The 12,196-nt window shown below is 31.1% G+C and overlaps 1 protein-coding gene across 4 annotated transcripts; it reads right to left on the reverse strand.

The window, feature by feature from the left end:
* Positions 1-2,036: 2,036 nt before the first annotated feature.
* Positions 2,037-11,246, reverse strand: LOC149877212 (neuronal cell adhesion molecule-like). 4 transcript variants are annotated; one of them, XM_090074005.1, is made up of 16 exons: positions 11,158-11,246; positions 9,875-9,933; positions 7,414-7,549; positions 6,980-7,122; positions 6,569-6,832; positions 5,990-6,268; positions 5,430-5,804; positions 5,044-5,114; positions 4,196-4,421; positions 3,946-4,043; positions 3,673-3,868; positions 3,275-3,565; positions 3,064-3,192; positions 2,596-2,910; positions 2,294-2,522; positions 2,037-2,180 (listed from the first exon to the last, which is right to left on the reverse strand). In XM_090074005.1, exons 2-16 carry the CDS (start codon positions 9,930-9,932, stop codon positions 2,162-2,164), a joined length of 2,829 nt encoding a protein of 942 aa, XP_089930131.1. In that variant the 5' UTR covers position 9,933; positions 11,158-11,246; the 3' UTR covers positions 2,037-2,161. The 4 variants fall into 4 exon arrangements, with proteins under 4 accessions (XP_089930131.1, XP_089930130.1, XP_089930133.1 ...); XM_090074004.1 differs by having other exon boundaries at positions 2,037-2,522; XM_090074007.1 differs by lacking the exons at positions 9,875-9,933; positions 11,158-11,246 and adding an exon at positions 8,722-9,000.
* Positions 11,247-12,196: the final 950 nt, after the last annotated feature.

Genomic DNA, 12,196 nt, shown 5'->3' on the forward strand with positions numbered 1-12,196 from the left:
AAGAATTTTTAAAAGGACAGAAAGAAGCCAATATAGTAACGTAGAAAAAATGGAGCTTGGAAAAATTGTGGAAAAGTTCAAAGAAGAGTACAATGCCGAAGTGATAAAAAAACAAAGGAAAGACGAAATACGATGCAAAAGGAAAACGACACGTGCCAATAAAACCGACAACTGGATATGTTGCAAAGTCTGTCCGATTCTTTTATACTGATTTGGTCGATGCAAAAGGTGACGACCCTGAATTCGTAAAAGCAGTTAAACTTGCATCCCGTTCATACAACGACCTAGAGCGTTTGCAAGATCCTTCCTCTTGTCCACCAAAAAAATCGGGAGGAGCTGGTGCTGGTCGTAAAGTAAAGGCCCCAGAAGTAAGAGTAGCATTATTCCACTGCTTCGTAGACGTGAGAGAATCGTTGAAGGGACGTTTGCCACAACGTTTGTTCAAGCTCAGCAACTTTATGGCGAATGGCTCATTCAAAACTCAGTTCTTGAACAAGAGAAACTCAAACTTAGTAATAAATGGATTAATCCCTGGGAAAATGAATACGGAGTCAGCTTAAGAAAGCCAATCAAACGCTATTCAATCAAGAAAGAATATCTTCTGATAAGACTTCGTGATTATCTCTAAAATGTCTGGGCAGTTCGAAAGTTCTTTATCGAGAAATATGGGGTTGATCCTCCTATTATAAGTGGGGACCAAATGCCCCTCCACAGAAATGAAAGTTCACAGGAGAAGACAATGTCGTTTAAAGGTGAAGAAACATCTGTTAAGGAAAATCATAATCTTTCCATACATTATAAATGAAAAAGCTTGAAGTAATTTGTGTTCAAATACAAAGAAATGATTTAAAATACAAAAGTATAGAAAGGTTATATAAAAAAAAGTATATAAGTAAATGATGTAGAAAAATGATAGGTAAAAAAGATGTAAAAATGATTTTAAAAAAATGTAAAATTACAGAAAAAAATGATATAAAAAAGTATAAATTTATAGTAAATTGATATAAAAGAATATTCGAATAGGAATTTGTGATTTAGACTCTTTAGCTTTTGTATTCGATAATATTTGAGCAATTGGTTTGCAAAGTCTGGGTGTGAAGAGTTTCTTTCTTATCTGCCTTAGTACCTCTTGAAATTGAAATAAAGAGCTTCAAAGTTAGAATCCAAAATCTTGCCAAAAAATGCTGAAAAAATCCTCAGACACTTTGAGAGTGTAAATGAAACCAAGAGCTTGCATAAAGTTTTCTCTTTCAGAGAGTTCTTATGTCTAAACCCCCCTGAAGCTTCGTTCCTATTGAAATGATCAAACATAGTTGCATGTCATTCCAATTGCAGTGATTACTTGGTATGAGTTGCTGTCTTTGTGGAGCAACCCACTTAATGGTGTTCTCCAGAGAAGTATCTTTCTAATGACATAATTAAATTTTTTAAATCATAACGTATCAGTTTCTTGAAATATGCTAAAAAATTTGAACTTTGTGGTATCTGTTCATTTAAAAGTAACATCGAAATAATCCTAATATGTATATTAATATAATATTTTAGATTTTCTTTTAAAAAAAAAGAAAAAAATAAGGGTTAAAAAAGTTGTCATTATTTTGCGCAGATTTCAGTTAATAAACTTTCTTAAAGCAACAGCGGCTAACACTGGTTACTGTGAAATATCCACTAAGTTTCTGCCCAGCTTATACACATTTTAGAAAACTTGGCTGTTAAGTTTGTACCGTGTTCTGCGTACATAGGAGTTTAATTTTTTAATCAAAACAAGATTTTTCATTTGAACTTTAAAATTACTTGTCACGGACTCCTATTGATGTATAAAGTGAAGATACGGATCACATGAAAACAGTGAAAGTTTAAAAAGCAACGAGCTTTGTGTGTTAATTGGCACTCTCAATTATAATTAATTTTAATTTATCAGTTTAGTAATTGAAGATCGAAGGGGGAAAAAGTCGCATCTTTAAAATTGGACTATTTTACGGTGGAATTTAATAGAAAGAAAAAAAAAAAATAATAAAAATAAAAACTCCTTCTGATACAGAACCAAAACTTGTATTTAAATCATGAGTTGAACAAATCCATCTCAATCATCTGAAAGTTTTTGGGTAAACCTGTCACACCTTCATTTGCCAAATTCAAACTAGATATCGTCAATGATCCATTAAACGCTGGATTCGTTTCTAAATGTACAAGTGCAACATACCAACAAAGAACGTAACTAAAAGTATTGTTTCACTCAATTCCCCTCCTCGTTGCAAGTTGAGAAAAGTAAAAATCAATCATATAATCATACTCAGAGGGCTGAGTCCTAAGGTCAGGACTCAAATCCTTAAGATGAGTAGGAGGTTCGCTGAGCTGTTCGTTAAGCTGTTCGCTCGGATGTTCGCTGAGCTGTTCGCTTGGATGTTCGCTGAGCTGTTCGCTTGGATGTTCGCTGAGCTGTTCGCTTGGATGTTCGCTGAGCTGTTCACTTGGATGTTCGCTTTGCTGTTCTCTTTGCTGTTCGCCTTCTTCCACACGAACTGAGATATACAAGATAATTTAGTTGCATAAATACTTAGTCTTAGTACTAATCTCAAAAAGTGAATTGCATACCTGAGCATGGGGTGATGATGCATTTAATAATCCAGTTGGTGACAAAATGATGAATAAATAAAAATAAAATTGCAGCACATGTTATAGCGGATAACGATAGTTGGAGAAAGTGATAATCACTTTCTATAAGAAAACATGCTTTAGAAGATTTCTTTGGATTATGCGGACAACCTATTGTATAATTACTCTTGATGCTTTCCCCAATTATATTTACTCCGACTGTGTAAATCCTATATCTTGTGCTCTTCAGAAAATTTAACAAAACCCAGGGGTGCTCAGGATACTTCGCTGATTTATTAAGTAATTCCTTACTACCTGTAAAAAAAAAAAAAAAAAAAAATTAAACAGGTTAACTTAAACAATATCAATTATAAATTAACACATACAAAATGCTGTTTTTACATACAACTAACCCAACTGATATTTTGCAGACAGAAAATAACATTAAATCATAAATACAATTATTACCTGCTTGTTGGTAGTAAACAAAATATTGGCTGGGGAGGTCACCGCTATAATTTTTTGGAAGACTAAATGTGACATTTAGAACTGTTTCGCTTAACGAGACTACTTTAGGTGCAGCTGGTTGACCTGGTGCTATAAATTTATTAAAAGTTAGCCATTTTGTAATTTTGGTAGAATCGATAAAATTGTATGTAACAAAGTAGATGAGGCTTACCTCCAGGCAATCCAACACAAACACTTTTGATAACCCAGGGTTTCCCTTTGCCAGATAGAGTTCTCATCGCTACCTCAATTGTGTAGTTAGTTGACCCCTTTAAGTCTGTTATGTAGACCTCACTCGACATAGCACTTAGTGTGATTGCTTTCTTAGAGGAAGAATTACCATGCTGGTAGTATTGCACAATATAAGAAAATAGAAATTCATTTTTCATAAGTGTTACTGGCTTCCATGTCAGATAGACAACAGCTCCAAAAATTCTTACTGTTCCATGTGGCATATCAACATCTATACAAAAAAATTACTAAAACTCTTAAGAACATGCAGTACTTTTTTCAGCCAGATAATTGTAATTTACAGCTCAATTAGACTTTAAAAAAAAAAAAACCATTAACCTGATGGTTTATCCAATGTTCTAATATGGATATATCCACTTAAAGGGCCAGGTACATTTCCATTTAACATACTTATTGCAATTTTGTAATTGGTTGCTGGCATCAAACCACATATAGTTGCACTGCTAACCGCTAATACAGTGTAAAAATTTTCTTCTAAACTGCTACCGTTTCTAGACAGCTTTTCACAGAATACCTAATTTAAAACAGAATTAATATTACATCAATAACATTATTAAATAAAAAGCTTAATTATAATGGTTAAAAACTCACCCTGTAGTTTGATACAGATGGTATATTATCCCATAGCAAATCAACACAAGAGTGTGACACTGAATGCTCTCGAAAGTTACTGACAGCTACAAAGGGAGCTTTTTAAAAACATAAAACAAATGATTATAGTTAGCTTGCAAAATAAGCAACTTAAAAAATTTATGTTAATTAATGATAAAATTTAAGTATAACTAAAACTTTATCATACATAAAAATTCTGTGTATATTTGTAATAACAGTCAATAACTACCTTGTCCTCTCAAGGTGATATTGAGCTCTACTGTTTCTGGGTTTCTACCATAGTCATTGGCTGCAAAAACTTTCACACTATATTCATTACCAATGCTGCTATGAGGTATTTCAACCTCAGTAATGTTTCCATTAACCTTTATTTGATTGTCTATAGCTTCACCATATTTTGTATAGTTTATTACTAACAAAAAACCAGGCCCGGGTTGGTCCAAGGGATCCAACTTCTGAAATGAAAATAATGTAGATTAATAATTACATGAGAAATTTGCTAATAATAGATTGATGTTAAATAAAAATTTGTTCGAGGTGATAATAAAGAAGCACTTTAAAAAAACAAAATATTTCTTCGAGTGCACAAAATATAGGATGTTGCCTGTAAATCTGTAAGGTATTAGCTTTTCAAATTAATTCCAACCCAGGTATTTAACTAAAAAATCTCATCCAGTACACCAATCATGAGCTTGAGAGATGTGCACATAGTAAAAGTTGCTTCTTTATTTTCATGTTTATCATATCTAAGACTACATAAGAAACTCAATAGTGAGCACACCCCACCATATAACCTTAATTTAGAACTAAACTCAAACACTTAAGCTAGCAAATCATTCTTCTAGCCACTAGTTTATCAATAGGTCTAAAAAATACTATAAAGTATCAAAATTGCCTATTAAATCACTACTTAACCAATTGGATCCTAAAAGCTGAAGATTTTGTTTCATAGTGTCTATTATTACAACATGATTTATTTTTTAATATGTAAACTGGTGTGACAATCTCTTTTCAGTTTCTTTATTCCAAATGTATAAAACAATTAACACATAAACATTAATTTAAAAAATAGCATACATCCCACTTGATCTTTAAACGTCCTTCTGATGTGGTGACTGGTCTTAGGTTTTGAGGATTTATTAAGGGAACTTTGAAGGAAAAAAAAAAAAAAAAGTGAAATATAAAGTATAAAACACTAAAGAAACTTGAACAATCTTTTATTCTAACTACTCATGATTTCTATAAGTTATTCATAATTACCATTACAATTGACTACATGCAAATATAAATAGGCAGAATATATTTTTGGATATTTGGAGGTTACTTTCTCAAACTTAGATGTTATTTGGCTTTAGTTGGCAAAGTTAGAAAAAAATATTTTATAATATAATTCCAGCGTTTCTTAGATGTCGAGCACTATAACAACTATCTTTTAAAGCAGTTTAGAAAAAAAAAGTACTTACAACCTGGCGGTGTAATACATATTTCACTAATAACATTCCCAGGACTACTTGCAATTATCTGATTATAAATATCATAAACTTGAGTGCTCACACGAAACACTAAGTGTGCAGAACGAGGTAGTTGCTTAAAATCCAACTCCACAGAGCTTTCAGAACATTCTCTTACAACTATTTTGTAAAAATTCCACACATCAGAATACTCTGGAGTATACTCTATATCATGCTCTGAAACATGCTCTGCAACATACCCTGTGGCATACTCTGCAGCGTACTCTACAACAAACTGGGTTTTGGCTGAACTTTCCATAGATTTCCATGAGAGAAATGCATTTGCAGACTCACAGCTGCCACTCAAATTTAAGTCAGTGGGTGGAGCTAAAAGGTATTGAGATATCAAATTAAGGTTTGCTAAAACAGACCTAAAAAAGATTTGAGTCTGTTATATGAAAGTGATTATTGATTAGAGGAGACTGTTGTGAGATTTTTAAAAATTTTAAGTGCTTGACAGTAAACATATAGATCACTATATAAACTAAAACTAAAGCAGACAGATAACTTACATATTATTTCAACAGCATCTGTAGAAATAATTTTGTTGCCATCCATACCAAAGACTTTGCAAAGATAGGTTTCTCCATCCATCTCTAAGATTTCTTCCAAATGTAAAATTTGACTAGGTTCAATCACTTGTCTTTTTGAATGTGTGTGATTTTGGCTGTCACGATACCATTCAAAAACTTCAGCCAGAGAGGGCTTATATATAGCATCACAAAGAAGTTGTGCTAGCGGAGTAAGCTCTTTGAAGATCCGATTCTTAGGATATTTGATGCTGAGTTTATCTATAAAAACATTAACTTTCAATCAAATTGAAATTAAAATTTACTTAATAAAAACATATACCACAAAATTTTTTGCTCTCATTCTATTAGTTGACTGAATATTGATCTAAACCTTCACTTATAAATAGCAGAAAATCACAAAAAGATAATTCAAAAATTATTCATTAAAAAGATCTATTTCTAAAATTTTTCCAAATTTGTGTGAGGTTGATAAGAAGGAAAACATTTTGTATGCAACAAAATCATTTTTAAGGATTGCTAGATGAATATGCTTAGAAAGACTAATAAGATAAACAATACCAATATCTATGACTACTTCTGATGCATTTTCTTTGATATCTAAGGGAGCACACTTGTTTTGTCTGACTTTTTTTTCTTGGCTTTCATTAGTTTTCGAATTTCCATTTTGGTGCACTACCAATCTACCTTCAGCTTTAGTAAGAGCATACTTAAAATACTTTTGAACAACTTTGGGATCAGGATGACCAAAAAGGCTGCAAAAGGTGGGTGAGTCTGGAAGAGTCTTTGAAAGGAGCACATGTTGAGATTTTTCTGGTATATTTGCTGGTAAAAAGTAAGTCCAATTAGTTTTTAATACTATAACTGCTTTTAATGACAAAAAAAATATTGCTTTACTGTAAAATAAAAACACCAATTTAGATTTGTGTTTTTCAAATTTACTTTAATAAAGGGGAAAAAATACAACCATACCTTCAATATTAACAAAACCTGTTGATACATTTGCCCAAACACCTTTCTGAATATCATTCATTGTAACACACATGTAAAGGCCTGAGTGATTGAATTTTGCTAAGCTAACAGTCAAGCTACCACCATTTATTGTGAAATCACCACTAAATATAAAGAAGTTAACTTTTTTTTATTTTAAACTTAAAAAGTAATTATATTAACAGTCTTCATAAAGCATCTGAACTATCAAGCTTAATGTTTATAATTACACGAAAAATTGTCAACATAGTTAACTTGCATAAAAAAACTAAACCTAGAATTTAATCTATTATAAAAAATTGTTGACAATGTTTTACATGTTATTTAAGCTATATAAATACATTCCACTTAAATATAGTTACATGTTATTAGAGCAATTTACTCTTTTTTAAGATGTTAAGAAAAAAAAACATTACTTTGTAGATATAAGAGTGTCATTGAGATACCAATCATAATAAGGAGCAGGGATTTCATTTGCAACACAGCTTAGTGTAAATGAGGTGTTGTAAGTCACAATACATGTCTCCAACTCTTTTATAAAGTGAGTACAACCTGAAAAATAACTCCAAAATAAGTTAAGCTGAAAAAAGACTTTTTATTAGTTGTTAATAAGTGTTACATTAAAATGTACTAGCAAAAGACTTTATGCTAAATTTGTTAATTGGTCAATTTTATACAGTCAAAGAAAACCATACATGGATTTTAAGGGAGTCAATCATTTTACAGAAGAGAATTAAACTTACAAAGTAGTTAATACACTGAAAGCTATACTTCAAAAAAACCATTGAAAAAATAAGGTCTACAGAAAAAATACAAAAACGCCTATAGTTGATGCCTATGAATATCTACAACCAGATTCTATAAATAAAAATCTTCAAAGACCAGTGCTCCAAATAGTCTTGGAAGAGACTAAAGAGACTTGCACCCCTGACTCTTCAACTAAGTGCTGCATGATGTAGGAATAATCAAAACAGTTGTGAGAAGCGATTTTTAAATAAGACAGTGTAAACAGTGGCAAATTCTGAAAATTACTTAAAAACTAATTTTATCTAACACATAACTTGACCCTAAAAATGTGATTGGAACCATGAAGCAATAGGGTAAAATTAGAAGCATAAAGCCAAATTAGTCTGAAAATTGATCTGAAATAAACACAATAATTCAAAACTCCCCAGAACCCTATGGAACATTTCTAAGATTATCTGGACTAGCAAATTAAGACAGTCAGTCAAAAAAAGGGAAAAATTATTTTTTAAAAGGAGTGGTTTAAAATCCATTACATAGAAAATTTGGCTCTGATGTTTGAAAGCTGAAGGACATCTGAAATGATTATCAAAAAATGAAACGTGAACTGTATTAAGTATTTGTTTGCATTTCATACAGCATACTTTTACAATAAACTTTGAAAGTTCAAAACTGTTAGATAAGCAATGAGCAGCACCATACTATAGATATTAAACTAAACTAAAAATTTAGTGTTAAAAATTAGAATATCACATTTCTATAAGTTCTACAATTTTAGAAACAAAACTTAATATTAAATTTAATGCATGGTACATTTTGTGACTGACAATAAATTTCTTTATTGGTGATAGAAGTTGGAATGTCTTTTTACTGGAAAATTATTTAGCTCAATAGTTTATCTAAAATAGTATAAGATTAAAATGGTATAAAACTTGAAATGGTTAGTTGAAATACCAAAAACATAAAAAAAAAAAAATTACCCAAACTACTTAAGGCATGTAAGAATGTTAACAGCCTCAGTTAGCATTTAGGATTTGACACAACATGAGAGAGGGAATGAGAATATGATAGCAGTGCACAGCATGTTGACCAGATACAACACCATGTAGAATTTTGGTCATCGGCCCCAACGCTCTTTATTTTTTGTTGTAGTTGTTTTTGTTATGTAAATGTTTATTTACAGCTTCTCATTTAAATAAAGCGAATGCTCATCAGACAGAATAATCGGCACTTAACTTTCTGTATGAATATTTTAGGTAAAAGTAAATATTCCTAATCTCGGATTGTTTTTAGCGCGTTCGTTAAAGCGCATGTCTACTGTAGATGAATTTGCTATTAAAATTATTTTAATAATCCGAAAAACAAAAGTGCCAGTAGCCGAACAAACTTCCAAATAAAAACCAATTAGATATTTTAAACTTAAACACAGTTTGTAAAATCTTCAATTTTTTGTTAAACCGATGTTAAGATATGAAATAACTCTAGTTTAAAAGTGTATGGGGCAATTACTTTCCATTGAAGCAACTAAATTGAAGAGTAAATGAGAAAATAACGCTAACGAATAGACATCGCTAAGTCATTTTCCAGCACAAAAGACCGCGAGTCCCAGCATCCATAAATGTCCAGAGTAGAGTGACTTAATCAAAATACCATTTTCAATAGCAGAATTATCTTTGATCTGAACTTTTTTAAAACGTAAAGAAAGTTTTATCTACCGATTTTTTTTTAAAGATAGAAGCAATTCAGTCATTTGAAAACAGATAATATTTTCTTTTTTAACTTTTCTGAAAAACTTTCCGGAGAGTTAAAGTTTTTATATCCAAGAATAGGTCAACAGAACGAGTATCGCGCGATTGCCAAAACGAGTATCGCGCGATTGCCAAAAGTTGTCACTTCACGTTAGGAAATAGCTAATAAATTAAGGGTTAATAAAAATAGCAATACTACTTTTAGTAAACTTAAAAACTGTTTATAACTAATATTTTATTTTAAAATCGTTTAGACACGCAAAATGTTTTCATTTGTAATATTTATGACTAATCTAATTAATGCACATAAAACTTCTTTTTTTATATACATTAAAAAAAAAAAAAAATGCTATGCAAGAATTTTAAACAAACATTTGATACATACATGGAGAATTGTTTAAAAACATGCCAACGGTAAACCATAAAATAGATTGATACAACATTCTAAAAATAGAAAAGAAAAGCGTGGTGAAAAAGCTAAAACAGTAATTAACATTGTTTTCGTTTAGTACTTAATGAAAAAATATAACATAATAAATAAGAATAATCGCACCTGATTTGTGATTAAATCACATTAATTCTGTAAAATTTAAGGTGGGTGTGGTATTTTATGGAATAACTTTGGATTTATAAATTGAGAACTGTTTAAATTAGTTTACATTGAATGCGGTCGTTGCACCACCAGCGCGTGACTAAAACGTTACAGCGGAAAGAAGACTGTCATTGTAACGGTGCAGTCTGCATGAGAAGCGCGAAGTCGTTTGTCAGTAGCAATCAAATTTAAATGTTCAGTACCTTAGGTAGGTTGGAAATGCAAATTCAGAAAGTGGAATGGCACTAACTTAGAGCTCTTTAAATCAAATTAACATTGGTTAGTGCTCTAGGAATGTAGCAATTTTAGCAAATTAAAAAGACTAGCCATTTCATTCACTGTTCACTTAAGAAATCTATTACTGTTTTTATACCAGCTCCCAAATGCACAAGCGCATATCCAAGCATCTGCACTAACAATTATTCACAAAAATAATTGCTGACTCTACAGTAGGATCGAGTAAAATCTGAAATTCCTACTCGATCTTGCTGTCTATTCTTTTACAAACACAATAAATGAAAATAAATAAAATAAATGAAAAGTTTAACGAAGAATCATCTCAATTAAAATTTACAATTAGAAAAGGCGGCAAATTTTATACATTTGCACTTGGAATCCAGTGTGTTTGAATTTAGGTCGCTTAACAGATCAATACCTCGGTAAGTTAACAAACGAGTAACGATTCAGAAAATTTTGAAATCTTTTCGCGTAAACGAAAAAAGAAATCAATTTAGAAAAATTAGTTCCGATAAAAAAAAAAACAAAAAAAAAAAAACAACTGAGATTTGAAAATGTAACAGAAAATGTAACAGAAATTCTCTAAAACTTGTGTCATTAAAATTATTCTAGTTACAATGATTATTTTCAGATTGTATGCCTACAAAAAATTGAGCTCGTGTTTTTGGATCACGCACATTATGGTATTCGAAACAAACTAAACGAGCGCCAGTTTAAAAATTCGCCTCTATCTCGCCTTATCTTAAATACAATAAATTATGAGAAATAAAAACATAACTATTAAAAAGAAATTGTACAACTTAGATGATCCCGCAAAACAATTAATTAGAAACACTTACGTAGGATCGTGTGACTGAACGCCACGTAGAAACTACCAGGAATGATCAAACGTAAATAATGAGCTGGTATAAATTCAAAAAAAAAAAAAACTGGAACAGTGCAATTTGATTGGTAGTATTCTCGCTTTAAATGTGATTGGCTTGCTATTTTTGGAAAGGTTAAGGTAACCACGCGGTCGTAAATTAGCATCGCTCTTCCCAATTCTTCAGTAAAACTAAAAAGAGCGGAGCGAAGTAAAGTTACACTCTAACCCTCTGCAATCCGTTGGTGACTATGTCAACATGATAAATTCCTTTGTAACTCGGTTAGCGACTATAGGTCTCCAGACACAAAAAAAAAAAATTCACTCTCTAGGTATAGAATGGATCTGGATGTGGGGAGCTTTCACGAATTTTAGAAACTTTACAAGAAAGTATTTTTTTCTTTATAAACGTTCAATGAAAAAAGAGCTGAAAATAAGTTTACATCATTTTTCTATATCTTTCGGCTTCAGTTTGTATTTTGTATTAATCTAAGTTTTGTATTTAAAAATTGCTTTTTGTTTCGTACATCCAGATTCTGCATATATACAAATTGAAAAGGATTGTTCTAAAGAAGATAAACTTAATGCTCTTGTTCTATACTTTTCTCGATCCTATTTCTCGACCCCTATCCTATCGATTCCTATTTAATATTAAGAAAAATATTTATATTAAGAAAAACGAACACTGTGAATATAGGAATTCGAAAATCCGCTCACGTTTATTCGCAAAGATCAATTACGATCTTGATTTCAAATCTTGCAATTTAACAGGTACCGCATTGCAACACTTTACTAAATTTAGAATCGTATCAGTAACCGTACAATGGACACCCGTTTTCAAATATGTCAGTGTAATTTTTTTTTTTATGTTAGAAGTTTTTTTTTTAATCGTTTGTTTTATTTAAATTAACGAATTAAACATTTCGAAAGAACACTCTCAAACGTCCAAATATAAGTATGGGCAGCTCTCTATTTTATTTATAAGTTTAATAGTTTGTTTTCATTGTGCATAATGA

Source organism: Hydra viridissima, unplaced genomic scaffold (genome assembly GCF_058129835.1).
Source record: "Hydra viridissima isolate aposymbiotic clone 2 unplaced genomic scaffold, HvirCarnegie_v1 scaffold_16, whole genome shotgun sequence".
NCBI lineage: Eukaryota > Metazoa > Cnidaria > Hydrozoa > Anthoathecata > Hydridae > Hydra > Hydra viridissima.